Source organism: Pararge aegeria, chromosome 13 (genome assembly GCF_905163445.1).
Source record: "Pararge aegeria chromosome 13, ilParAegt1.1, whole genome shotgun sequence".
Lineage (NCBI taxonomy): Eukaryota > Metazoa > Arthropoda > Insecta > Lepidoptera > Nymphalidae > Pararge > Pararge aegeria.
In genome coordinates, this window is record NC_053192.1 from 5,012,979 (window position 1) to 5,040,688 (window position 27,710).

The following is a 27,710-nucleotide window of genomic DNA, read 5'->3' on the forward strand; positions in this document are numbered from 1 at the left end:
GCACTTACGTCAAGGTGACATGGGATGTTAATACCTATTGTATTGGTGCTAAAAATCCGTGACCTTACACCGTATAAAGTTCACTAATGTGCAGATGGCACGATCTCACCCACACATGTGGAATAATGAGTGTGTTTATATGACGACTGTGGGTTGAAGCCGGAAAATTTGTATCGATTGCGTAATAGAGTTTTCAGTTTTTTTTTTTACAGTTTAGTGATGTACTGTGTTACTAATGCATTTATTTAACGTGTGTACATAATGTCGTATTACGTAACGTAGATACATACATTATGTTGCTACCGTAATCTACCATCCCTTCTTCACTACTTAGATCTTCTTTTACGCAGCAAAGGCTCAACGGATTACTTTGTTATCTTGCATAGATATTTTTCATGGACCGGAGAGTGTCATCTGCTTTTACTTTTATCCCTGTTAATTGCACGGTTCCCATAGGGATAAATCGGAATCGGAATCGCAATATTGTTATAACGTCTTTACGCGACTCTAAACATCCATTTGGCTAGACAAATTTAGATAACAACTTTATTTAGCCTCCTAAAATACCTACTGATAATATAAATGCGACACAGAGTTTTTTGGTTGTCCTGCTATCACGTAGTAGTAATAGAGAAATAGTAGTACAGTACAGTATAAAAACTAGAGATATACGCAAATATAGTACATTTACTCTGATAAATCTTGATTGCGCGTGGATCTAGTGATACCTACTACATTTAAATATTGATATTATAAGTTAGACTATTATTCTGGTTGAAAATAAAATAATTTGTAAAACAAAAAAATTTAAGTCACATAAAACAACGTATTTTTACCTAATCGAAATTATAACTAACTAGCACTAACTAGCTGTTGCCCGCGACTTCGTCTGCGTTTGATTTTGTTTTTTGATGTGGCATTAAATTTAGTTGTAGTTCTAAAAAAATTAAAGTATTCAGTATCGCTAAGCCTTACATGAGGGGTTTGCTGCTGTCCGCTGAGGAGTTCTGTTCTCTATCTCCAACAACAGTTTGGTCAAAATTAATCACATATTATAACCTCTATAGTACAAAAATAATTATTTAAATATGTTATAATTTGTCGGAGTTATGGCGTAAACACTTTCAACCCCAAAGAAACCGAGCTTAATGTCGGGATAAAAAGTATCCTATATTACTTCTAACACTTTCAAGAATATGTGTACAAAGTTTCATGAGGATCGGTTAAGTAGTTTTTGCGTGAAAGCGTAACAAACAAACTTACATTGACATTTATAATATTAGTAGGGATGTAATATTAGTCTGGTCTCGTCGTTGAATTTCAGTTTTCCCGCCTAACTAAAACATTATTCATAGATATAAGAGTACTATTTTAATCAACCCAGGTTATAATCTACCTGTAAGTCATTAATTTTTTTTCAACGGTTTATGTTAATTTATATAAACGTTTATATATATAACTATGCATCCACATGCGGGAAGCGGTGATAGTCCAATCGTTAAGACTTCAACTTCAAATTCGGGGGGCCGAGTTCGAATCCCAGCACGCACCTCTTACTTTTCCAAGTTATGTGTGTGTTTAAACCTGAGTGCCTGTGAGGGGAGACCTGTGCCCCATAATCCAAAATGCTCGTCTTCGGAACAGCTGATTCTTTATCTGGCTGAAATGTAATGGGACAGGACTTATGTAGGCATATTTAGTTAGTTTTAGTTAGTAGAGTTATGTGCGTGTGTGTATGCAATTAGGTTATTAAATACCACTTGCTTTAAGGGTGAAGAAAACATCGTAAGGTATACTGTATGCCTGTGAGTTCTCCATAATGTTCTCAAAGGTATATGGATTCCACCACTGGGCCAATGTGTGGTGTAATACTAATTGTTGGAGGAGAACTAGGCCGGTAATTTGTTGATATGATGATTTAATTGAAATTTCTTACATTATCCGATGTGGCATAATCCAAACTATGCTCGTGAATCTGATTCTTCATCTGGCTGAAATGTTATGGGACCGGCATAATTCAGGTATATTATAGTTAGTTTACGTTTACTGGCATGAACCACTAACTTCTTAGACTTATGTGCGTACGTATATGCTATGCGTTACTTTGCGGAAATCCGCAAAAATTTGCGGAAAATGAAAATTAAGCTTAATATGCTATAGTCCGCGAAAAGCAGGAGAATCTGTATGGTGTAATTTATAGTTACTTCAATCCGGAAGGATTTATACTCCTTTTTACAGAGGCAACCTCTTATAGAAAAGTTCGAGTTTAAAATAGCTAATTTATATTAATTAACGCTTAAAACTCCTACAAGTATCACATAGGTATCTATTGTTTGAATGCTGGCAAGAGCGTTGTTACTCTTAGGACGTTCCATTTTGTACATCTTGTTTACAGTCACCGCAACGACTACCGAACAAAACAATAACAAGCGAAATGTATGTATTTCAGGCTCATAAGATAAAGCGCTCCTCACACAACCCTAAAGGAACAAAAACATAATAAGTGGCGGGGGCACAACAGGTAGGCACACACGCGCGTCTGACTTGTGACCGTATTAATACAAAAGAGATCACCTGTAAATATCACAAACACACGCAAGCACCTAATAAATCTAAGGCGTACCACACGAGCATAATGGTTCACGCAAACATGCCCGAGTCACCTCCGCACGGGGTCGGCTACGAGTGACACCGCAGTCCACACTGTTGCATTCTCACCTGTTGAATGCTAGATGTGAGTGTGGATTGTGGATGTGAGTCAGCCACTCAGCCCCGGTTCAGTCGCGTTGACTATTTGGCGCGTTGAGGTCGTATGGTCCCGCTTTGCCGTGTAGCACGTGTGATAAGTGGCTGGAACATTGCGACGATAACGCGTGTGACGTTTGTGTGTAAACTGTGTTTTGGTGACATTCGAACAGTGTTTTCGGTATCTCGCACGCTGTATCTAAGGGAGAAACTGAATATTCCGGCGCCGGAGTACATTTGGAAACACCTGAAAGGTAGGCTTGTTGGTTTTTCCGCGGAATTCGGTCCAAGTTTCCACTCAAATGGTACGTGCGTCGATAATTGTAATAAGATCGGACGGCTGTAATACATAGGAATTGTAGTTATGTTCTACAATTCATTGAAGTACGTTCTCGCACAAAAATAAACACAACAGCGATAAAATGTCGAATTTTTTGTCGTTTTGTTAAAACAAATTTGTTTAGCAGGTGTTAATTATACAGCAGGTTATAAAACAATTTCATCATAACTTACGACATATTCATTAATTCACACTTGATTAGCTAGATTATACTACACAATATATTTTATTTACAAATATATGTTATGACACTTTAGATTTATAGATCATTAAATGGTCATAAACTCTGCTAAATTATTTTTAAGACGTTAGCAAACCCTCAAAATATAAGTAAGAATAGGAGTTGGGTTAATTACGAATATAAATTTTGAGATAGATAGTCGGATTGTTTTCATTTTTTTCAGTATAAGAACGTCGTGAAAGCGTTTAAGACGTTCTTACTGCAAACATGTAATTTACTGTGAAAATACTTAATATTTATTTTTAAAACTTACTTATTTTTACAAGAAAAACCAATGTTTTTGTATATTTTTGAATGACAAATATACTTAGTGCGATTTTTAATATTGATTTTACATACCTTTTAAGAATGTACCTACGGCTATTTTCACTGATACGTTTTATTACGACCATTGGAGGAGGTGGGTAAGTACTGTTTCGTGCTATTCGCAAACCTTAATGTACTTACCTTCCTCCATATCTCCGCACCGGACGAAGCACCTGTTGGCTAAATTTTTGAACCTCGTTTGGCATGTTGAAGCTTTGATTTATGTTTTGCTCTAAAAGCAAAATACGTCACTATTCTTAACTCAATCCAAGACCACAGAATTATGAACATACACAACCCTCATTCAGCCATTATTGTATGCCGTGATGGTCTGTCCAAAAAACGTTGCGGAATGATGCTAGCTCACAAACTTTTACCATTTTCCCCATTTTATGGTAAACGCTTAGCACATTAGAGGTAAAATAATTACCGTCAAGTGGTTTTTGATGCTTTAATATTTGTCGTGTACACGATTTCTGTATGTTGTGTATTCATTACCAAAGACTCGTTTTTTTGTAAAAAAAAATCCCAGTACCAACCTGAAGTTAGGAATATGCATATACAACCCCATGTCAATTTAACCCGCCCCAGTTATTATAACTAAAATGTGGTTGTTATTTTTAAAGCTAGCCAATTCTCATAAAAGCAGCGTGGTGGCTTTAAAACCCTCTATCCTCTGAGTTAAGGCCTGGCTAATGACGAACTCATCACTGGCACCAGCACTGCTCATTTATTTTTCGAATTTAGTTGCTTCTGAGTGACTCTGGCACTACCTTATCCTTAGCTCTGGCTTCTGGCACACTCCATCTTCGAAACGGTATTCATTTGGTCTTGAGTTACAATAACATCTTATTACAAGCAACTGCTATAGCAGGTAAACAAAAGTAGTACCTATTTGGAATAAATTTCACGCTAAAATGGACAAAATGACTACTTGAAGCTACTCGATACCTGTTACATCTGTAATAGTTTGTAATTGGGTGTTAGTGTCATGTGTTAGATAAATCGAACCCCATTAGTAATATAATTACAATTATATTTCCTAAATACAATTATTCAGTAAAATAACAGCGTTCATATAATTAAATTCCTTCACCAAATTAAATCAATTTGTCTATTCTTCTTTCAATTTTTCCATATATCCGAGAAACGTTCTGATTGGCTAAAGGGAAAGCGCGGGAAATGCAGAAATTTTGCATTGACCAATCGGATACGAGTCGGTATTGCTTCTATTATAGGTTAAAATTTATGCTTACGTCGTGCCACAGATTAAAATGATAGAAATTCATGACAAAGGTACGTGTGTTGCGTTAACACCTGTAATTATAGCTATCTACCTACTTATCTGCACTAATAATACAAAGTTAAAGATTTCGCAATGATGAATGAAGACGAGTTGGGCAATTGTAATGTCTTCACGGGGTTTTTTTTGCTAAATAAATAAATAAAATAATCTTCGGAGGTTTTTCTCGACTACTCTAGCGCAGTGGTCTTATACATGAGAGGTTCCGTGTTCGATCCCCGATAGAGGAATAATCTCTGGTCTGGTCTGGCGGAGGCTTCGGACGCGTCTCAGTCTCTCAGTCATACAGGTTTCCTCACTTTTATTTTCCGTCACCGTTGAAGTTATTTATATTTTAAAAGTAAATAACTCGCACAAAGTTAATGCCAACTGAGAATTTATTGAATCAGAAATTAATAATTATTGACTATCGGCACTTATGATTGTTATTAATTTTGAGTATTATTTAACATTTTTCGAATTATCTTAGAAGGCAAGTAATTGAAAATTGAAATACTTATGTTGGGCCGTACCTTCGGGTTATGGAGTGTCTTGAGTATTTCTAGGAGATAAAAGGCTCGCTCGTTTTTTGCTTAAAGCATCAGTCTGGAGTCAAGCCAGCATTCTTGGCAACATTCCACGCAAGTAAGACTTGTACAGTTATTAATTAAGTTAGCTGGCTTTTATTGTATCGGATCGTATCTGAAAATGAAGGGGCATGCTTTAACAATGGTCTCTTTGAATCCATTGGAAATAACTAAATAAGTTTTCTCTATTAGTTTTAGATTTTAGTTAGAAGTATAATAATTCGTTACCATCAAAACATTAGCTATCCGCTGAAAGGAACAGGGTCTCATAAAATTTAGAGAGAACATCCTCAACGGTACTCCAATGTATGTTGGAAGGCTTAGATAATTCATATCACAATATGTTAAAGATACATACAGCTCTGGATGAAACAACATCAATTGACTCACATCGGGTTGATGCTCAGTATTCTTTTGCCAACTTGCTTCTTGTAACTTTTAGCGCTATGTCAGAATCAAATCCTGGCCCTCGGCGTCTAAAGCCGAATATATTATCTGGCATTCAGGCAGTTAAAATGTATATTCCATCATATAAGTAAATAGCTATAAATTAAAAAAAATGTCTTTTAATATAGTGTACATTAGGTTAACAAGGAATATACATAGAAAGAATATAGTGTAGTGTACATTATTCTACTAATCAAGCCCTTTTATTTGATACCCATGTGTTGTGATAAAAAAGTAGGTAATTCACCATTTTATGTTCGCAGCCATCTTGTATTTGTCATAGTGTATATATAGTGTATTTCTATTAGCAAGCCCTTTAACTTGGTACCCATTTTGAGTGAGTTTCGATAAAATATGTAATTCGCCATTTTGTGGTGGCGGCCATCTTGCACCGACTATCTTCAAACATAGTTAAAAACACTTCCGACTCATTTACCATACCACGTGTTAACATACACACACACACACACGGACACGCATACGCATACACACACGCACACGCACACGCACACGCACACGCACACGCACACGCACACGCACACACACATACACCATCATACAACTAATGATGGCGTATCCAAAAAGTTATTCTTTGTTTACATAATTAAGTATAAAATGTATGCGTAATATTACCTACACACTCATCGACCTGTGCTTTCGAAGAGTGTCGGGTTACCGCGGTTGCTTGCTCCTAGCATTGCTACAAATTTTGATATTGATCAAGATTTTGCGAGTTTTATGCCTAGCACCTCAAACTTTGGGGTTTATAAGCGATTAAATATCACTTATAACGCCCCGTCGTTTTTGCGTCAGGGTTAATAAAATAATGTATACAAATGTAGTGTGGCAGAGTGCAAGCCATGTCGCCTAAGGTTATGCGGATGCCCGCGTCTGCACGTGCGTGGACTGACGAGTGGGTCCCCGAGGTCGCGTCTACGTCCTCCGCACCGCACCGTGGAATGTACCTCACTACCTACCTACCTTTACCGACAATCGTGGGTCCTCATACATAGAACTAAGTATATAAAGCTTATTGTAAGCGCTGATAGCCTAGTGGTTAAAACTTCAGCTTCCCTTTCGGAGTGACCGAGTGCGATCCCCGGCACGTGACTCTAACTTTTCCGAGTTACGTCATACGTGCGTTCTTAATTTAAAATATCTTATTGCAATGTAGACGAAAACATAAGAACTTCTTTACGTCGTCGTGCGGTCAAATAAAGTGTAGAGATTATTAAAATAAGGTAGTGTAGTTGACCAAGTAATATTGTGATATTATAATAATCTTGAGAGCGGCTTAAAGGAAACAGTTATTTTCTTAACCTCAAGTGACACGTCTTGCACTCTGCACAAAGTTACATTGTATAGCTTACTTTGTATTTAAATTAATAACAATCAAGATTTTAATGCCCTTTGACTGTGAATGTTTGGTCAAAGGTCGTTCATGTACTAAAACGGCCTAGGTCTTGGATAGGAAACCTACATTGAGATATTCTGTCTTCTTTACTTTGTTGGTATATATTTAGTATTCATAGCTAAATATTAATTGACTGTGAGATGGTGATACCAAAAAAAATATCTGGCATAGTTTGTTGTGGGCTCTTCTTAGACCAGGGCGCATTTGAAGCCTCGTAGTTTTAGGTTTAAGTTGGCGAACGTAGTTATAACAATTATGTAAACATGTATGTATGAACGCACCATAAGTGCCGGTGATAGGTCTACAAGATACATATAATACTAGCTATTGCCCGCGACTTCGTCTGCGTTTGATTTTGTTTTTTGATGTGGCATTCAATTTAGTTGTAGTTTAAAAAAAAATTTAAGTGTTCAGTATCGCTATGCTTAAATGAGGGGTTTGCTGCTGTCCGCTGAGGAGTTCTGTCCTCTATCTACAACAGTCTACACAGTTTGGACCAAATTAAAAACATATTATAACTTCTATAGTACAAAAATAATTATTTAAATCGTCAAATATTTTCATCCCCTCTCCCAAAGGAACCGAGCTTAATGTCGGGATAAAAAGTATCCTATATTACTTTTAACCCTTCCAAGAATATGTGTACAAAGTTTCATGAGGATCGGTTAAGAAATTTTTGCGTGAAAGCGTAACAAACAAACTTACATTCACATTTATAATATTAGTAGGGATAGGGATTTGAATAATATATTTGTTGTTTGCAACGAGTACAAAACTATTATCTATTATTATTATTTTCCCTAAACATTTTCTATCTATGTAATATTAAAAAAACCTTGCAATACGTGAACGTTGTAAAAACAATACAACATTGAAAATGGTTGGACAAATTTGAGTTTTTTTTTCGTCAACAAAGGGGGTACAGAGAAAAATCTTTTGTTTGAAAATTGCCCGACGAAGCAATTGAACTACCTAGTGGTAAATAAAAAATCGCCTTCGCCTTTACGTCTAAAGCCTGAAACAATCTACTGCTCGACAAAATTACTTGCAAAATTCTTCACACATTATAAAAGAAACCCCAATCCAATTGAAAAGCAAACATTTTCTTACTCTGTAAACCGAATAAAGCAACTCTAACTCGGTATCAATTAATCAAGTACTCGAATATTTGACGTAATTTTTTTTTGTTAATAGTTACTCCATTGATAAATTAAGGTTAATGCCTTTTACAGACGTTGATACGATTTGACAAGTTATAATTCTATATTTAACCGTTCAATTCGTTGGTTTTTTCTACGTAATACGACAGTAATTATATAGAATGAACATTGTATGAAATGAATGATTATTTACTCTCAATTCGCATGCAAAAAAAAAAAAACACACACACTAAAGAAAAATAGTTGAGCTTTACGAAAATGCATTATAATCTTAATATATATAAATCTCCTGTCACGATGTTTGTCCGCGACGGACTCCTAATCTACTTAACCGATTTTAAAATAAATTGGCATACCGTCAGCAGTCTGGTCCAACTTAAGAGATAGGATAGCTTAGATCTTTAATTATAGTCGCAATTTTATTTTATTGCAAATTATTTGTCTTTAATTAATTGACAGTCACATGTTATACATATATATATTACTATACTCATTTAAGGCTTAACGATACTGAATACTTTAAAAACAAAATCAAACGCAGACGAAGTCGCGGGCAACAGCTAGTTATCCATATATTTTTTTTATTATAAAATAAATATATGACAGCGATGCAGTGCGGTAACGGAAAATAGAACACAGTTGTCACCACCCCTCCTCTGTCCGCGGGTGTCGTACGAGGCGATTAAGGGAATATAACGGTGGCAGCGTCCTCTGTGCCACTACTACTCTACTATCTACTATTATCTATTATATATTATAGCAAAAATAAACTTGCAGTGCAGTACACTAGACTACACAAAATAAGCAATTCATTTAAAGGAAATTGTATACAATTTTACAATAAATTACCGGTTGATATCTTGGGGATGTCACTAAAGAAGTTCAAAGTTTGTATTAAACGAAAGCTTATAGAAAAGTCCTATTATAGTATAAAGGATTACGTAAACGATAAAAAAGCTTGGGTGTAAACAATTGCTCTAACCAGGTTGCTTCTTAAATATTTTCTAATGACAATGTGAGATGGTGATAACAAAAAGAACACCCGGCTAAGTTTGTTGTGGGCTTCTTCTTAGACCAGGGCGCGATTGGAACCCTCGTAGCTTTAGTTTTAAGTTACCGCCATCACACTCACTGCTATGTATACATTTTGTATATAATAACGCATCAAAAGTGCCATCTATGTGCCTATTTGAATAAAGAAATATTTGACTTTGACTTTGACTTTGACACAACACCGCCAAGGTGCACCAAGGTCTACCCTCCGCGGTGATTATGTGCAAACCCTCCTTTTGTAGGGTATTGATGATATTACAGTTTATTCCTACGTCGACGTTAAAACTTTGCTTTGAAGCTCTACGAAGTAGACCTGTAAGTAAGCAATATCACTAGTAAAAAGAAAAAAACTTTGACATTTGACACCATTAAAAAATAAAACTTTTTAATGGTGTCAACATGCTCGACAAAATCAACTCGACCGAATCACATCTTCTCTGTCCGCAAAGAGAGATAAGATGGTCGAACCGACGACTTCATGATCCAACCATTAGACCGATTGAACGAAACGAAACATAAACTAGGGTTTTAATTATTTGGTCTGGTTGGTGGCTTCGGCTGTCGCTGGTTACCACCCAACCGAAGAAGACTTAGACTTGGCATTAGCCAAGCGATAAAGCGTTCCAGCACGATATTCCTCAGAAATCAATTAGTACCCCTAACAGGTTAACCCATGGTTATCTTAGACTGCATCATTTGACGGCCGATATGCGCAGTTTGCAGCGACCCTGCTTTCTGAGTCCAAGGCCGTGGGTTCGATTCCCACAACTGGAAAATGTTTGTGTGAGGAGCATGCATGTTTTTCAGTGTCTGGGTGTTTATATGTATATTCTAAGTATTTATGTATATTATTCATAAAAATATTCAGTCATCTTAGTACTCATAACACAAGCTACGCTTTTTTTGGGGCTAGATGGCGATGTGTGCGTTGTGGTAATATATTTATTTATATATATTTATTTACACCAGGTGAGATTCAGTGGCGAGCATAGAGGGTATGCACAGGGTATGCAGATGATATAAAATGAAGAAAATCTTCAGTAAGAGTTATAATAAACTTTATAAAAACACCTACACTCAAGAATATCTCGAGATTTTCTGCATTTTATATCTACATACCCTGTGCATACCCTCTATGCACGCCGCTGGTAAGATTGCAGTCAAGGGCTAATTTAGTGGTATTAAAGCTTTTTGTGACAGCGCTAGTCCGGGAAAGTACTTCCACCGTGCTTATTTCAATGCTTATTTTGCAATGCTGTGTTCCGGTGCTGGGCACGTTGCAGGACGTGTTCCCCGCATGCCCTGGGAAATGCTGCTCTGTTTATGCGATGGTTTCCCACATACCATATGCTTGGTCAGCGAATTATAACTATATAAAATTAAAAAAATATCAATATACTATCAGGCAAAACGATCTCCAGTAGTAATTACGTAGCAATCCGAACAGGCAACAATCCATTCGTAGTTCGAACCTCACAGCTTGTTAGCATCTATCGCGCCATTACAAGACCTTGCTCATTAGGCAGCTTGAACCGGGAAGCCGTCAGCGACGTCTGTTCCCAGCAGTTTGTCACGTAGTGCGGTCTCCGTGGTCGCCACAGCCCGGTCGCGACCCTGCCTCGTCGCGTGGAACGACCAGTAAAAAAGGCGGTCAAGAAGAACTCGCTTCCTTACAGGGTTCCGTAACATATGAGATCTTCAATTACCAGCCTTTTATTTAAGTATAAGCTTTTCATATAATATAAATACAAGAGATTGGAAATTAATGAATATACGTCAATCTGCACTACATTAAGTTTTCAAGATATATTGGTCCCCTTTCTAACAATAAATGCAATATTCTAATTAATTGCAAACTATACTTTACGATGACAAGGAGAAAATTCTGGAAGTTCAATTGTAACTTATACTTGTTTATTTTATTATTCTTTACATATTATTTTTATTTATCTTGTTTTGACATTTTCCTTGCGAGAGGGGATCTATATTGACGAGATACAGTTGCTTAGGCTTGGTTAGGCTAGGCTTGGCTAGTTTAATAAATTTGTCTCCGTTATATTTAATATTTAAAGTAATATTTCTTCACTCTTTTTGATACAATAAATTGAAACGTAATTGTTGAGACAATTGGAAATCAAGAACTCCATAGTGTTTATTGACCAATCGGCAATTGGGACTTTGCTTTTTATTTTACAAACACAATTGAATAGGAAAAGAGTAGTTCTAAAAGTATTTTCCAAAAAAAGTAACGTGTTATCTTGCTTTTGAAACAAGTGAAGACGCCAGGGGGTACCTTCGCTGCCTGAGTCTCAACAGATATATATCCAAAGTGCACCTGTATTCGTACCCAAATACCCACCCGGACCGTATCACGTCATTAACTCTCGTAGAGGCAAATAATTAACCGTTTAAAGAAAATTACTTACATAACAAATGCATTTAGATTAAACGAAACTATTACTAAAAACAAACGAAATTGGAAATTAAATTTTTCGTTATTTGTTAGTGAAGTTACATGTGAAGATTCCGTTTACCATAACGAGGTACAGAACCCTAAAAAGCCATTCGTGATCTCAAATTACCGAGAGAGGGCTTTTATTTTTGTACCAACTGACCGTCATCGGGCTCATTGCTTTTTACCGATCTTATAGATTCAAGGCATCGGTTTTTCGATGACGACAAACAAAAAGCAAAACGGTTCTATTTTCATTCATCGTTTTTACTATTTATAAATTTTTACCTTGAGTTTGTTAAAGGGTTTTTAATCTAGACCGATACTTTACATAAGTATAATTATTATAAATGCAATTATATATGCACAATATTTAATTGTAATATATAAGTAGGTACATAATAAAAATTACAAACGAATATTAATATTTACAAAAAAAATATAAGCCGTCTAACTGTTTTTAGATCCGCAGGCGTTACTTTGCTTAAATCCATGATATATAATCCGCGAAAAGCAGGTGAATCTGCATGGTGTAATTTATAATTTCTTCAATAATCATACCAAGCCATTACCGGCCCACTACAGGGCACGAGTCTCCTCACACAATAAGAATGGGTTAAGGCCGTAGTCCAATCTTTATTTTAGGGATGTCAATATTATAAATGCGGAAGTGTGTTTGTTTTTTTTATTACTCATGTTTGCCTCAACCACTATTCCGACCTTGACGAAATTTTGCATACACATAGTTTGCATCCCAGAGACGTAGGATATTTTCTATCGCGCACGTAACGGTTCTCGAGGGAGCTTTAGCAATCGCGGCCGAACAGTGGGCATTCCTAGTATCATACAAAACTGTTTTTATAAAATAATACTGCTTTTAGTTATGGTAGTAAACCCTTTACGAACACTGCTTTAACGTTGACTTTGAAGTAAAGAGTTTTTTCAAGACACTTAATAACACGAATTAAAATTAAAATAAATATTATCAATCAAAGGCGTTCTGATTTAAAATTATGTTTACGAAAAAAAGGAAGGCCGACACGTCAGGCGATAAAGGTAAGGCCATGTTTTGAGCTCTATATGTTAGGCTGTCTACAGATATACCAACAATCTCAGCCAGTAAAATCTTCTTCTTAGTCGGTGCGCTCTTGTCATAGCGATCGTTTTCGGCAATCAATGGTGTGTCTATCCGTCGTCACTCTTACTTGACAGCTGACTTCCTTCTAAACTCAATTAAAGAACTGCTACTGCAGGCATTCTTGGGTACGTCAATCTTACCTCTGCCACGTGCTTTGGTACCCTGACGACGACGTACGACTGTTCCGTGAATAATTAGACGTTTGATGAAAACATTATCCGCCACTATTCCCAATAAAAAATATGGCATTTAACTAAATTAGGCCTAATTTTGATGTTGTACTTACTAAGATTTTGAACGAGGTTATTATAGAGGCGGGTAGAAAAATAGTTTTTGATTATTCATCAAAACCTTAGTTTGTAAAGAAGCAAAAATTAAAATATTCGTATCAATGTATTGTATGAAACGTACAACAGAGTGGTATCCAAAAATCGTAAGAGAAATAGGAAAAGACCATTACACAAGTTGGCAGATGATCTACGAGCTGCAAGAGGACAGAGAAGAATTAGAACTCATGATCGCGAAGCATAGAAGTACCTGGGGAAGCCAATGTTAAAAAACAAGACGATCTGGCGAAACTGACGGATATATATTCAATACTACTAAGTTAAAATGTAAGATTGTTGTAAACGCTATAAATAAATGGGACAGTTCATTAATGTTTAACGTAGAGACTTGAATTTCGGTGGCAAGACGTTGGCATATCTGTAGGTGCCTTATCTCGTGCGATCTACATGTTATAAGATTTTGAATTTTTGACAGCTGCACCACATTATTTATGTATTTATCAAGTGGATGCAAAGCACGGCGTCGGAGTCACGTCGCGCATAAAATTGACAGTGATCGCGATCTCGCATTACCATTGAGATGTGTCCGTTAAGCGCAAAGCTGACAGCTGTGCATTTCTGATGCTGTATTACCATGCCGTGGCGCGGCGTGTGATGGCGACATCTCTTCGGGGCTCTATGAATAACGTAAGAAGTTAATACTTGAGCATTGTTGGCATAATTATAAGAAGTTCCCGAGGCTTCAACTGCGATTGTATTGGTGTTTTGCGGGAACATTTGAATTTCCTGAAATAAGAAGTATTCTATGTCCCAATCCATGTAGCTCTGCGAGAAATTTAATCAAAAACGGTGCAGTTCACCAGTGCATCAGGGAGATCGTCAAATGTGTTATTTTCGTTGATAATATTAACATTCATTAGAAATGTATTAATAGAAATCAGCAGCTAGTCTTGATCTGAAAAAAACGTATCAATTCCAAATTCACGCCTTTTGATAAATCTACGGATTGTGACAGATTCACGCCGGCGCGACTAATCGAGCACGTCCAGATTAAGATTTACACGATTGAATGGTTTTTACTCACATTTTTCCATCGCGACAGGTGTGGGTCACGATCACCTGTCACGTACTTTGGTGTCATGATTGTCGAACAAGTGCATCGCCGGGATGGCCTCATGAAGTCCAAGGCCAGGATGACATTCTTTGTGAAGGAATTATCTGTGAAATTGAGATGTAAATGGAGTATTTTTATAGATATAGATTTAACCGATGGACGTTCACTGCTGGTCATGGTCTTTTGTAAGAATTTTAGCACCGTTTCGGTGGTCCCTTTTGGATGCCTCACCACTTATGTTACGATGTCCATCTAAGGCCACCACGAAATGGACGAACGAAATCGCAAATAAAAACAGGGTAGGGTAGTGGGATTTCTATGCACTTTGGGTGCCCAATGTCCCAATGGTCTTTCGAAATAGGTATCCCTAATCGTAAGTTCTTCTCATTACCTAATTATATTTATTAACTATACTAGTAATAAGAAATATTCTATAATACTATTATATAAATAATACTTTATTTTCAATATGTATTGATTATCAGTTCTTAGAGGTTAAACTCAATTTGCAACCGTGACAATTTCATTGACTAACTTATGTTCATGATATCAACTTCCTTTACGAACGTATCAATGCAAACCAGCTGGTGTCCAAAGAAAAAACATAATATTAAGTTAAAATTCACGCTTTTCGATTAATCTACGGCTTGTGACAGATGACAGAGTTGGTGACAACGCGACACCCAGATTACAATTTACACGATTGGTTGGTTTTCACTCACATTTTTTCATCGTGACAGGTCACGATCACTTCACACGTACTCTAGGTTCCTGATAATTTAAACAAGTGCATCGCCGGACTGACCTTATAAGGATTCTTAAGAAATTGAGATGTCAATGCAATATTGAATTTATTTTGTGTTATTGTATCAAATGAAAAATGAAATAGACATGTGATGTTTTCAGACATGGCATCACTGACACATTGTCAAGAATATTGCCCTTAGAGTTTAACATTCAAGTTGGTAGCTTAGTTTTGAAAATGGATTGGATTTTTGGTCACATCGTTTAATGTTAAAGTTAATAAAGAATACCCTTGATAATTTCATAGTGCTAAAGCCAGCATTGGGAGAAGTAAACCACTTTAAACTATTATTACTGTAACCGGGTATAAAATCTTGTTGAATTCAAAATTGCTCAAATTGATGTTGAATAAGTATTTCTATTGGCTCTTGCAATAACTAGATTCCAAATGCTAGTAAGTACATGAAACTGTCTATTTAAATATAGGGTATTGGATTAATTATCTCCTAAACTGACTTATTGTGAAGCGTTGTTTAGTTTCAAATGCTTACGGGCATTATTAAAATTCACTTTCCGTTTAAGTTGACTCGAAGGCTCTGGTTAGGCGTAACTCTTGAACTTTATCTTTTATCGACATCGATAACAGACCATTATTATGGTTGGGTAATATAGGGCTCTTGTTGTGACTAGCATTCAGAGATTTGGTTTAAGCAGGCGTGCTGAGTAGAAGGGACGTGACTGAGACACTTTTTTTCTTTATTTGTGTGTTGTGACGTGTTTCATCACCCTATCGTATATAACTAACATCATACACGGTCTAAAGTTAACTTGTTCAACATATCTGGAAATTGTAATATTTGTAATTAATAATAGGTTTAAAGGGAGTAATGTGTCTATTATCTTTGTTGTTTACCGATAGCTTCCCAATGAGTATACAAACATTACGTCATCATGTCGCTGCCGATCCGTGGCATCATATTGGGTCCCTACTGAAAATCAGCGCTGCAGTATTCCATTGCCATGGTGCTGCAACACAGAGTTGAGTAGGTGACCCATTAACCACAAGGACGCAACGTAGATTTTAACTGTTTCCTTTTTCCTCTTCTTTTCCGTAATTTTTTGTATGTTTATAATTGTGTTTGTTATTAATGAAGTATAGAATTATTATAATCGTTGTGAAAGTATTTGTAATGATCTGGTCTACCTCGTCCTTTAATTTTTTAGATCGTGTTCCTGGTAGAATCATTGGAAAGGGGCGTTTTGCATTCACTTTAATTGGTTGCTACTTTTGCATGATGAAAAATGGTCAGCCTATCGTGTTGGTCGTCAGCTTCTTAGTCTTTCACCTTAGTATTGCCTGTAAAGCTTTCTATATTCCTCTTAATTACGTGAATTAAATAATTTTTAGCGTTTTTAAAGTATTGACTCAGACTTTTACTTGAGAGTGCAGTTGGATTTTCGCCAGGTCACTGAATCAACAAATGACTGGACGAATACCCTTTTATTGCACACCAAAGAAAAGTACAGAAAAATAGGAACACAGCGTATAAACTTTAGCGGCTTCATCGCTACATACCGATCTCATTTAGGCAACCAATGGCGTAGAAATTACAAGTAAAGAAAAGAGATAGGATAGGAAAAAGTTCTTCCTTGTGTTTTTATCTTCTCTTAGTTTAAATTCTCTTAGCTAACAAGTGTACGTCACGTAAAAACAGGACCTTTTCAAGCGACATTCGTCTCAAACCGTTGTCCCGAGCGTAAAATTGTTTTCGGCTACAGGTGGACAGCAAGTGTTTAAAGTCCGTAAGTCACGAGCGTTAACTGAACTGTTGAAGGATAAAAACCTTTTTTTAGGAGTCAGATCTGCTCTCTAATCCACGACAAGATGTTCTGAGATTTTGCTTTGCGATACCAAACAAGAAATTAGAAGGCCCGTCGAAGGACCAGAGACACTGACATATCTCAACGATTTGCGAAGGTGACGTCGCAATGGGTGAGATAGCTCGGAAAACTGATGGACGTTGGGATCCTACGGTGCTTTAGCGGTGACCCTGCATCGGAAAACGCGGCGTTGGTAGTGGCTTTTTTTCTACTACAACTTTACTGCAATGCCGCCTGGTAAGTGATGATGCAGTCCAAGATGGTAAAGGGCTAAGCTGTTAGGGGTAAAGAAGTTGTGCAATGCTATTTTCCGGTCTGAACGGCGTGGTTTCCGGTGTAATTACAGGTACATGTGGCTTAACACGTACGCCTCAAATCGATGGACACAGCGCGGCATGTTGCAGGACGTGCTCCTTGCATGCCTAGCGAAGATTTGCTCTGTTTATTAGCGATAGTTTGCCGTCTGGTTGGTCCGTCACTTATTACTATAGTGAAAAACGTCTCATTGCATTCATATTTGAATAAAAAAATATACATAAATTTATTTAGATATATAATCTTTTCGAATGAAGTCAGAAAGCAATGGAGCAAATTTTTAATCGCAAATTTGTAATCGACACTTAAATATGCCGCCAAACAAAAATTACTCCAATTAAATCCATTATTATAAAAATGACATAAATTTTTAAAGGTACAGTAAAAAGAAATTCTTTTATATAATTTTAAGACACTTGAAATTGAAATATCCTTGGTAAAGTAAGTATAACGTAAATTTTGACCAATAATCGGTAGCGGTTTTATAAAAGCATAATAATTTAAGCTTAAAAGTATATTAAGGAAAGCTTGATATAAAAAGAGTATAAAAAAACATATTGATAAAGTAAAGAAAAAAATGATTTCCTGCATGTTACCCTTAGAATGAAATTGCACAACTCGAAAGAGTTGATGGTTTTCGAGTATCGAGGCAGTAAAATATCAAAGTAAGGATCCTCTTGTTTCTCGTTTCCAACTCATAGGTAATATCCGCACCAACGATATTTGCTTTATCTATTGCTTTGTTTATTGTGTAACAACTTTGCCTGTTAGCTTAGTTCCATGTTTGACATTTGTTCTGTTGGTTAAGCAGTTCCATATATACCGTACTAATATTTTACTTCATTAGGTAATGATTCCTATTATACTTATCAACATCATCATCATCATTTTCAACCCATTAACGGCCCACTATAGGGCGCGGATCTAAGTTCAGAATATCAGGATAGGATTTTTGGCCGTAGCCCACGGATTGGTAGACTTCACACCTTTGATAACGTTATGGACCACTCTCAGGCCTGCAGGTTTCCTTACGATGTTTTCCTTCAACGTTAAAGGATTTTAAAATATCATCTATATTTTAAAATCCTTATTTTAAATAATAAACTTGTTGATAACTTAAGTTAATCTATTTTTCGTCTCGTTATCGACCGCATTTTCATTGTTGACTCCGTTACCAGTTAAGTTTAAAGTGTATTGTTAATCTAAAACTACATGAATGTTAACGAGATGTAATCACGTGCTAAGGGTACAAGTTTTGTCACTCGATACGTACACCAAGTTGTGATGGGTGAAGCCTTCGTTACAATCACTCTTGACCGCCATGTTTTATTTTTTTTACACAACACTGCTCGAATTTCGTGTGCTCTTTGAACTGGTTTAATTAAAAATGCATAAGGCTCTGACCACACTAATTTCACTTCCGTTTCTTAAGCTGCACTTATAAGAACAACTCTAATCAAAATCTTACCTAATCTAAATGGATGATAAAGTAACAAAGCGTTATTGTAATGGAATTCATTTGTTTGAAACTTTTAGTGTAAACGCATCATCTAGTGTCAACGATCTTGGATTTTGGAACTCCCTACAAAAGGCGGACGACGCAGTGGACGTCAATCGGTTAAAGTCATGAAGGGATGTTTCATTCGTTTTCGCGGGATACCATATTGGGTCATGTAGGTTATGTTATGCCACACACGTGGAATCCCATTTGTCAGCGATATGTTTTTTGACAATATTAAAACATCTTTTATGCACTTATTTCTATCGTTATAATTTTTTCTGTCTTTTTATATTGCAATGATTTAATAAAAAAAATTGCTTTGTTTTTTTGCTTTGTAAAACCAAAGCAAAAAACAAAGCAATTCAATATAGTCACTTATATAGTATGCATTATTGCATGAAATTGTTCCGGAGTTTAAGGTTTACGTGATAGTTAACAGGGCACAGGTTGGCGATCAAAAGTTACAGATTAGAATAATTTTTTGTGAACTTTCTTAAAAAAAATACTGTCTTGAGATGGTTTTTGCAGCTTAGTTGATAACTTTATAAGCGCAAATATTCCGCTTGCATAGAATCCGGGCAAAGAGCGACCGTACTTCGTGTAGTCCGAGCCTTAATGGGAACGCGAACGGTGTAAAAAAACAGTCAGACATACCTACAGATCGCGTGTTCCGGATCAGTGCTTTATGCTCTATTTTATTTTATTACTTTTCGAATTCTTCGAGTACTCAAAGGCGTTAAATTTGGTAATGGTGGTTTAAAAAAGAAAAAAAAAAACAACTAATCTGCTTGTTAACTGTCTCTTATTTCACCGTTGCAATAACTTCAAAGTATTTCGGCAGACTGCTGTAATGTGTCCTTTTAGTCTTTACTCTATGCCTGGGTCATAGAGTAATGGTTCAAAAGGTACCGAGAGATGAGTGTTAATTGTATGGCGAAGAAGACACTAATAGACGCATGATTTTTAAATTTACTGGTTACACAGATCTGAGATCTGTGGTCCAGGGGACGATGATCTGGTGGACGCACTAGTTCTGGCAACTTTATGCTGTTATAAGGAGAGAGAAAAGAGAAAGAACAGCAAATAATAATATAGAGAGCGAACACTAAGGATAGCATGAAGTAATGCGAAACGAAAATTTCTTATTACATACACAATGCATGAAAGTAAATAAAGTGCCCAACAAAAAAAGGCAGTAAAAAAAACAAGTATAACGCATCGGTATTCTTAACTTAGGAAAGCAATAAATTTGTTTTAATAGATCACAAATATTTGTGCTAACATTAATTTTGTTTGCATTTCTTGTTCTCGACATAATTTATGAAGACCATGTCCTGTTATGTTTTATCAGTGATTTGTATAAATTTATACCACTTGATGCTGGCGACTTTACCTGCGTTGAAGAGTTAACTTTTACACGGATCATTAGGTAGCATACAAACGATACTTATTAAAGAAGCTAACCATATCGTGATCCCTAACGGACATTGAGTGATGACAGAAAGTCTATGTATTACTTTTCCAAATTAGGCCCTCAAATGCAAAAAAAAGAATTTTTTAAATGCCATTCGTAGTTTCAGACATTAGCGACTAAAAAAACAAACTGTGCTGAATTTGTTTTTTTAAAGATTAATGTATTTAAATTGCAACCCTCTGTCTGTCAGTAAGTCATTCAGTCTCTTAAATATAAAAAAAAAGATTTTTATAAATGATAAAATATGCTAATGCTTGGTGGTGCAAACCACTCCCGCAACAAATGGCCTCTGACCATACGCAGGTAGGATCACCATCATTCATCATATCAACCCATCATCGGCCCACTACAGGGCGAGAGTCTCCGCCAACAATGAGAAGGGGTTAAGGCCGTAGTCCACTACGCTGGCCCAGTGCGGATTGGTGGACTCCACACACCTTAGAAAACATTATGCTGACTCTTAGGCATGCAGGTTTCATCACGATGTTTTCCTTCACCGTTGAAGCAAGTGATATTTAAGTACTTAAAACGTAGTAATTAAAATATGACTTGCTAGCTAACTGAGAAAAAGTAGATGTGCGTTCTGGGACCCACTAGGCTATCAATGCTTCATCACCATCTTTAAAATAATGTTATTTCGTCTAATTTTACTTTAATTAATTTACGATTCTAATTTATTTACTCTCCAATCCGAATGTGCCAATTATTTTGCATGGAATTTCTAAACAACTAAATTGACTAATCTAAAAATAGTTCTGACCTTTAACATTGTCAATACTGAAGTTTACCCAAAAATATAAAAAATAAAATCTAAAAAATTATAGTCTGTAAGGCTAATTACATGATTAAAACTACATATCATTAACTTTAGCATACTACCATTATATCATACAATAATTAGCCCCTTTAAAGTCAAGCCAAGTTTAACATGTTATTAAAATAATTTAGACCATAAATGTCCATTAAATCATGGTCTTCCTAGTCCACTCACACGTAAGTCATTTTGCTTATAAGTCGGCGATGACCTAGGGTCATGAAAAACTGGAGCGAAAGTAAAAATCTCGAGTGACTGGCGGAACTGAGATATAAATCGAAGGTTGTAAACATCCAAAAATGGATGGAAACTCGCATTACGACTTCTGGAGCGGAGTTGCGTCAGTTCAGACAACCGTTCCAACGGCCAAGGCCCCATAACAAAATAATTATGCTTAAATGTATAATTTAATGCATGATCCAATTAATTTAAACTGGAGCACTGCGTTCGGTTCGTATTTTTTGCAAAATTATCGCCGCCATTTTCGGTTTCGAAGTTTCCGATTTGTAATGAGTTGTGTGGTGTTTTTACAATATGCAATACGATAAGTGCATCGGTTTTCACTAAAACAAAATTCTAAAAATTATAATTTTTAATTTTTGACTTCACGTTAAATCTGACCGTTTTAGGTCTCTGATCTAATTTCTGGTTCAATTTTGGAATTTGTATCAATTCCTGTGAAAGCTCAGTAATTTTCGTTGATAGTTTTGTTCATATTCGCATTATTGTTCACACAAACGTTATTAAGCAAGCATTTGATTTTCATCTTGCAAACTCTCTAATAGAAAATATGTGGTACCTAAGACGATTTGTTACTATTTGTTCACTGCTCATAAACAATTTTAGAATTACGAGCGTCAAATCTTAAACTTCCGAAATCATTTAGACATTATAGATGTCAACGCGTGATTTATACGCAATTCAATAAACCATTGTATTTCGCTCACACGAATTCATTATGTACGTGAAGAAAGTAATAAAATTATTTACACATGTAGCGATTATCTCCCATCTAACTGCACACATGTCGTATCGGGCATGTCGGATCGCAGAATGAAAAGACACCCTATTGTCGATGTTTTATTTACATTGATACAGTTTTTAAAAGGCTTTATATAGGTCTCGTTATTTCGAATCATGGAGGTTTTTGTGCAAATGTCAACGTATGTAATTGTCATGTTACGATCTTGGTTAAAGAGGTAAATACTGGGTGGGCCTTGATAACTTTATCAATAGATCGACTTTTCTTTAATTCGAGACATATGAGTCTTAACATCTACGCTTTAGTTGATTAGGGCGTGTTCCTTGCATGGCTTTCCTAGTTTTGCTTTGTTTATAGGCGATGGTTACTAACTATAAAAAAATCGAACATTCATGTGGTGTCTGTTTTTACTTTGGAACTAAAATTAATACGAGTTTGTTTTGATTTACTATTAAATTCAAATTCAAATTAAAACTTCTTTATTCATGTAGGCCTATCACATTGAAGCGTTCATACAGGTATGTTTACATAATTGTAAGGGGATGGTGATAACTTCGTTCGCCAACTTAAACCTAAAGGTAAGAGGTTTCCAAACGCGCCCTGGTCTAAGAAGACCCCATAACAAACTTAGCCGAATATTTATTTTTTATTGTTGACCATTTCACAGTAAATTTATATTAAGCTATGAAGCTAGAGCAATTCACACCCAAGCTTTTTTTATCGTTTAAGTAATCCTTAATATTATAAAAGGATTTTTCTTTTTAATCAGACAAGGTAACGCCTGTTTCTATCCCATGCAAGTACCACGCCTGTTTCTATCACGTGCGACTGATCGTAATTTGAAGTAATATGTTTTACCAATATCGGAGCAATGTAATGGTTGACTTCAAAATACGTAATCAACCGAATCGAAAACAACCGATGTACGTACATAACAACTCGTAAAATGTGGTCGCCCTTTAAAAATAGGTTTGTTTTTTGGGCTTTTAGCACAACAAGTTTGCTCCATTATTTGAAGCAAAGTTTTTTTAATCATTCAAGAAATTTCATAGAATCTATTCAAAAAAATCTTCTTTTGTGTCAAAATGTTAAAAAAGTATCAAAACACGCCGATATTCTAATGCATTTTAGTGGCCCGTACAAACATAAATGATTATTTTGTTGAATTTAGGTATTATTCACAAGTATATCGCCTTAAATAAACTAAAATATATTACATATATATAGTATATTTTAGTGAAGGCGAAATAGTCTTGTAAAAATTAGCATTTTCTATATTACTTGCTTTATTTATGTGCTATTAAGTAATAATTCAACTTAACATTAACATAAATATTTTCAACTTAAATTCATCCATTATTTTCTATTTAAAGTTTGCATTCATTAATTATTATGAATAAAAAAGACTCGAGACTTTTCAACTACCTCAAATGATAGGAATACGAAATTTGGATTAATTTCAACAAGTTTTCTTTAATTTTTTGGATGGATACTTACCGATAACCACCTGAGGGGTTGCTACGGCATCACCGGGGGAGTGGGGAGAGCGCGAGAGCTCGCCATGAGAAGAGCCCCAACACGGCTAGAAAATAATATCCAAATAATATACAGTCAAACCTGGATAAGCGAGAGTTAAAGGGAGCACAATCTCATTCTCGCTTATAGAGGTTTCTCACTAACCCGAGTTTCTCGCTAATGCAGGTACATGGGTAGCATTTCTCTCTTATACAGGTACGCAGCAATAACAAGACATATATTCATGCACTATGTAATTTTATTTTATTTAGAACTTATTTACATTTAAAAAAATCCGGGAATTTCGTTTGGGTTTCTGTTTTTGTATTTTGAATGTTTTTCTCTAACTCATAAATTTTGTCAAATATTGATTGCTCGACTGTCGTTTATAGAGGTATAGATAAGTAGCAGTCTCACTTATGGAGGTCCGTGAGGGAAAAACGTCTCTCTCTTACAAAGGTTTCTGTTTCTCGCTAATAGAGGTTTTGGGAGCTTAAAATGACGGGTCCTGGCTATTACTCTCACTTATAGAGTTTTCTCACTTATCCAGTTCTCACTTACCCAGGTTTGACTGTATATGTGTTTAAATAAACGAGGGTAAACTTCTCCCATTCCATGTTCCCGTGATAGCAGGCGGACACGTTAATTGTATCCCTTGACGGGGATATAATCGGGGTAAATAATTTTTTCTTCTGCCTGTGCTAGCCCTGCAGGGTTCGCCGACAACAGGGGGGAAATTGTTTTTAATTATTGTGAACTTACACATAACTCTCAAAAATGACAATTTTCTTAAACATATATTTTGAAGACTGTTGTGTACGAATGTTCGTACCGTTTAAGCCCGGCCGATTAAAAAATACGTGGTCAAAAATTCTGGCTGGTTCACCTTTCTTTCACGACGTGTTAAAAGGTAGATAAATACTATGTCAGCGACAATGCTCGCAACTTTACACTAAAGTGTACAAAAGAAACAGCTCCAGTGAGTCAGTATTGCTTCTAGAGTAGGTACCAGCTGACATCAATAGTGTCATCAAACTGCCTAAACTGTTTAATCTATGAGATGCGAGTCTGAATTTTTTAGCCTAGATTGGTGAAAGTTTCTTAAATCTTACTCCAATATAGCACAAGTAAATAAAAGTGGAAAACATTTAAATGCTCTATTTCTTTTAGTAAAGACCGTCCGCTTTTGAAAACCGCAAAACAATCTTTCAGCAAAACAATGAATTGCCATTTTACTTTTAAAACTGTTTGATAAACAGTTATTGAATCATATTTTAGTATTTTTTATAATTTTTAAAAGTTTTTGCACTACATTATTTGTAACTAATTAAACCATTAAATATTTGGGTATATTAAGAACCTGTTTCAAAACCTCCAGATGGGCACTGATGGACTAGCTTGGCGTTTTGGCAGTTTTTGTTAAGGAAATGTTTATTAGGCGATTTTAAATAAGTAATTAGTAAGAGATAAAGTTGCTATTTATATATTGGCTACACTCGAAAGGAAACTAAACCTACCAGGTCCTAATTACTACTCCAGCGCCCACTAAGGGTCGGAATCTTTGCTCTAGAGGAAATAACATCTCACCGGTATGGTCATTGAGAATGTCTGCTGACCGGAGCAAGGTTAAGTGTGCACCCAATTGAATTGAGTAAACAGATTATATTCAAACATTCGTGTCTCTCATGGTCACTCGAGTGGGCATTCCACGAGCCCTTATGCTACAATTACGCTAGCTATTTTTGGTTAAAAGCTGCTTGTATTAAAGACAACTTCCCTGAGCGCTGTGAAATAAAGTATCTAGCGGGTCCTGGGTTCGATGCCCGACAGGAGAAATTTGGGATTTTATAATTTCTGATTTTTCTCTGATCTGGCTTAGGGGTCTTTGTTTGTAGGGCCACACAAAATCGGGGGCTTTGCAAACCCCCGATTTTGTGTGGCCCTACAAACAAAGGCGTGCCGCTAAGCGATTTAGTGTTCCGTTGCGTTGTCACGTAGAAACCTATTAGGAGTATGACTACCATACTCCCTAACAGTTTACACCGCTACCATCTTAGACTCAGTGGCGTGCACAGGGTTTTTGACCAGGGTGTGCATAAAGAAGGATGATGGCATAAAATGAAAAAAAAACAATACCCTTTATGAGACACACATAAATTCTAGGGTAAGCAGTGCTTTTGTGCTTGTATGAAGTGCACGCCACTGCTTAGACTGTATGATCAAGTCAAGTCAAAGTCAGGTAAAATATTTCTTTTCAAATAGGCACATACATGGCTCTTTTGATGCGTTGATTATAAACAAAATGTGTTCATAGCAGTGAGTAGTGATGGCTATAACTACATTCGTAAACTTTAAACTAAAGCTACGAGGGTTCCAAACGCGCTCTGGTCTCCACACAAGAAGAATCCACTTACCACTAGGTCATATTGCAGTCAAGGGCTAACTTGTAGTAGAATAACAAAAAAAAATGCAAAAGTTTTTCCCCTAGTTATAATTAACGAACTGAGCAGATGCGTCTCCCAAAAGCCACCGCTCAGAGACAGGGCAACACTTTGCAGGGCATGTGAGGAACAAGTCCTACAAAAGGCCACCATGTGCACTCTAAAAAAAAATTGGTTATTCCTAACAAGATAGTGATTGTTGTGATCAAGCATCTGGATTCCATACGAGCCTAACAAGAACATAATTACATCAAATAAGATGATAATGATTGTTTATCATAATTCAATGGACTGGGCAACTGTATTGCTCCTATTATTGTTACTTAACTAAGGCATATTCTTAACTGATTCAATTTACGTACTTGTTTAAGCTAAATAATTAAAAATGATCTAATCATACAAAGAAGTAAATAATAATAGAAACAACGAATTTATTTGTTAGAATCAATGAACATACCTACATTGTTAGCTCAATCTATAATGAACTTGCTGCTATAACTAATCAGCTTTTTTTGTTATGTTTATTATCATAATTGTTATAATTTATATAACGTCAACTAAGAGAAAATCTCTCTTAGTTGGCTTTCTTTTTTTAGAGTGTGTAATTCAACCTGAAGCTTAGGTGTTAAGTCTTATGTGCCTGTTATTACAACAGCAGCCAAGTCCTTCAGGCTTTACGGAACAATTCTGCTAGGCGGTAAAATATAAAGTGCTTCACTTCCCTGGCCGAGCTCAGCAGGGCTAGCACGGGCAGGAGACAAAAATTATATCCCCGATTATATCCCCTTGCAAGGGATGTAACTAACGTGTCCACCTGCTTAAGCACGGGAACATGGAATAGGAGAAGTTTTGGATAGGAGCAGGCGTTACTTTGCGGAAATCCATAATATAGTATGGAAATTAAACTTATTTTGCTATACCCCGCGGACAGCAGGAGTATTTGTATGGTGTAAGTTATAAGTTTTTCAATCAATATACTCCACACCAAACAAATCCTTGGCAATGTACCCTCCCTCGGCAGTGTACCCTCTAGGCAAGTTTCGCTCCGAAACCGGTGCATCCTCAGGAGATGTTGACTTTACAATGTTATATTATCTTACAATGATTGTTAAGAAAGTAGAAGTTATTTGGATTTCATTTTATTTGGATTTTATTTCCACTTGTGCGCCAGTGTTCTGAGAGTTGATAAAGCTATGGGAGAAGATTAATTATTATCATTTCCCCGGGGTTATAATTGTCTCCTGTCCATGCTAGCCGTACTGGTGCAAAAATTTCGGCTACTTCGTCTGCACTATTATATACCAGCAATTAGTCAGATAATTTTATCAGTGTGTGCTTTTCCTTCATAAGCTTGTTCGCGTGACGCGACACAAAGGTAATAGGTACTACTTTATACAACAGATGTTCAAAGCTACTTAACAAAAACGTACTGCGTGAACTCAAGTGGCGGGCAATAGAAAGTATTAAAAAGTGCAAT

General features: G+C 36.1%; 1 protein-coding gene across 2 annotated transcripts in view; it reads left to right on the top strand.

The window, feature by feature from the left end:
• The first annotated feature begins 2,801 nt into the window (after window positions 1-2,801).
• The window catches only part of LOC120628729, a 261,237-nt gene continuing 236,328 nt past the window's right edge, over window positions 2,802-27,710 (top strand). Inside the window, exon 1 of one of the 2 annotated variants that reach the window (XM_039897310.1) lies at window positions 2,802-2,999. In XM_039897310.1, coding sequence (XP_039753244.1) covers window positions 2,813-2,999 — 187 coding nt within the window. In that variant the 5' untranslated portion in view covers window positions 2,802-2,812. The remainder of the gene's footprint in view (window positions 3,000-27,710) is intronic. The other variant, XM_039897314.1, reaches the window with a different exon arrangement.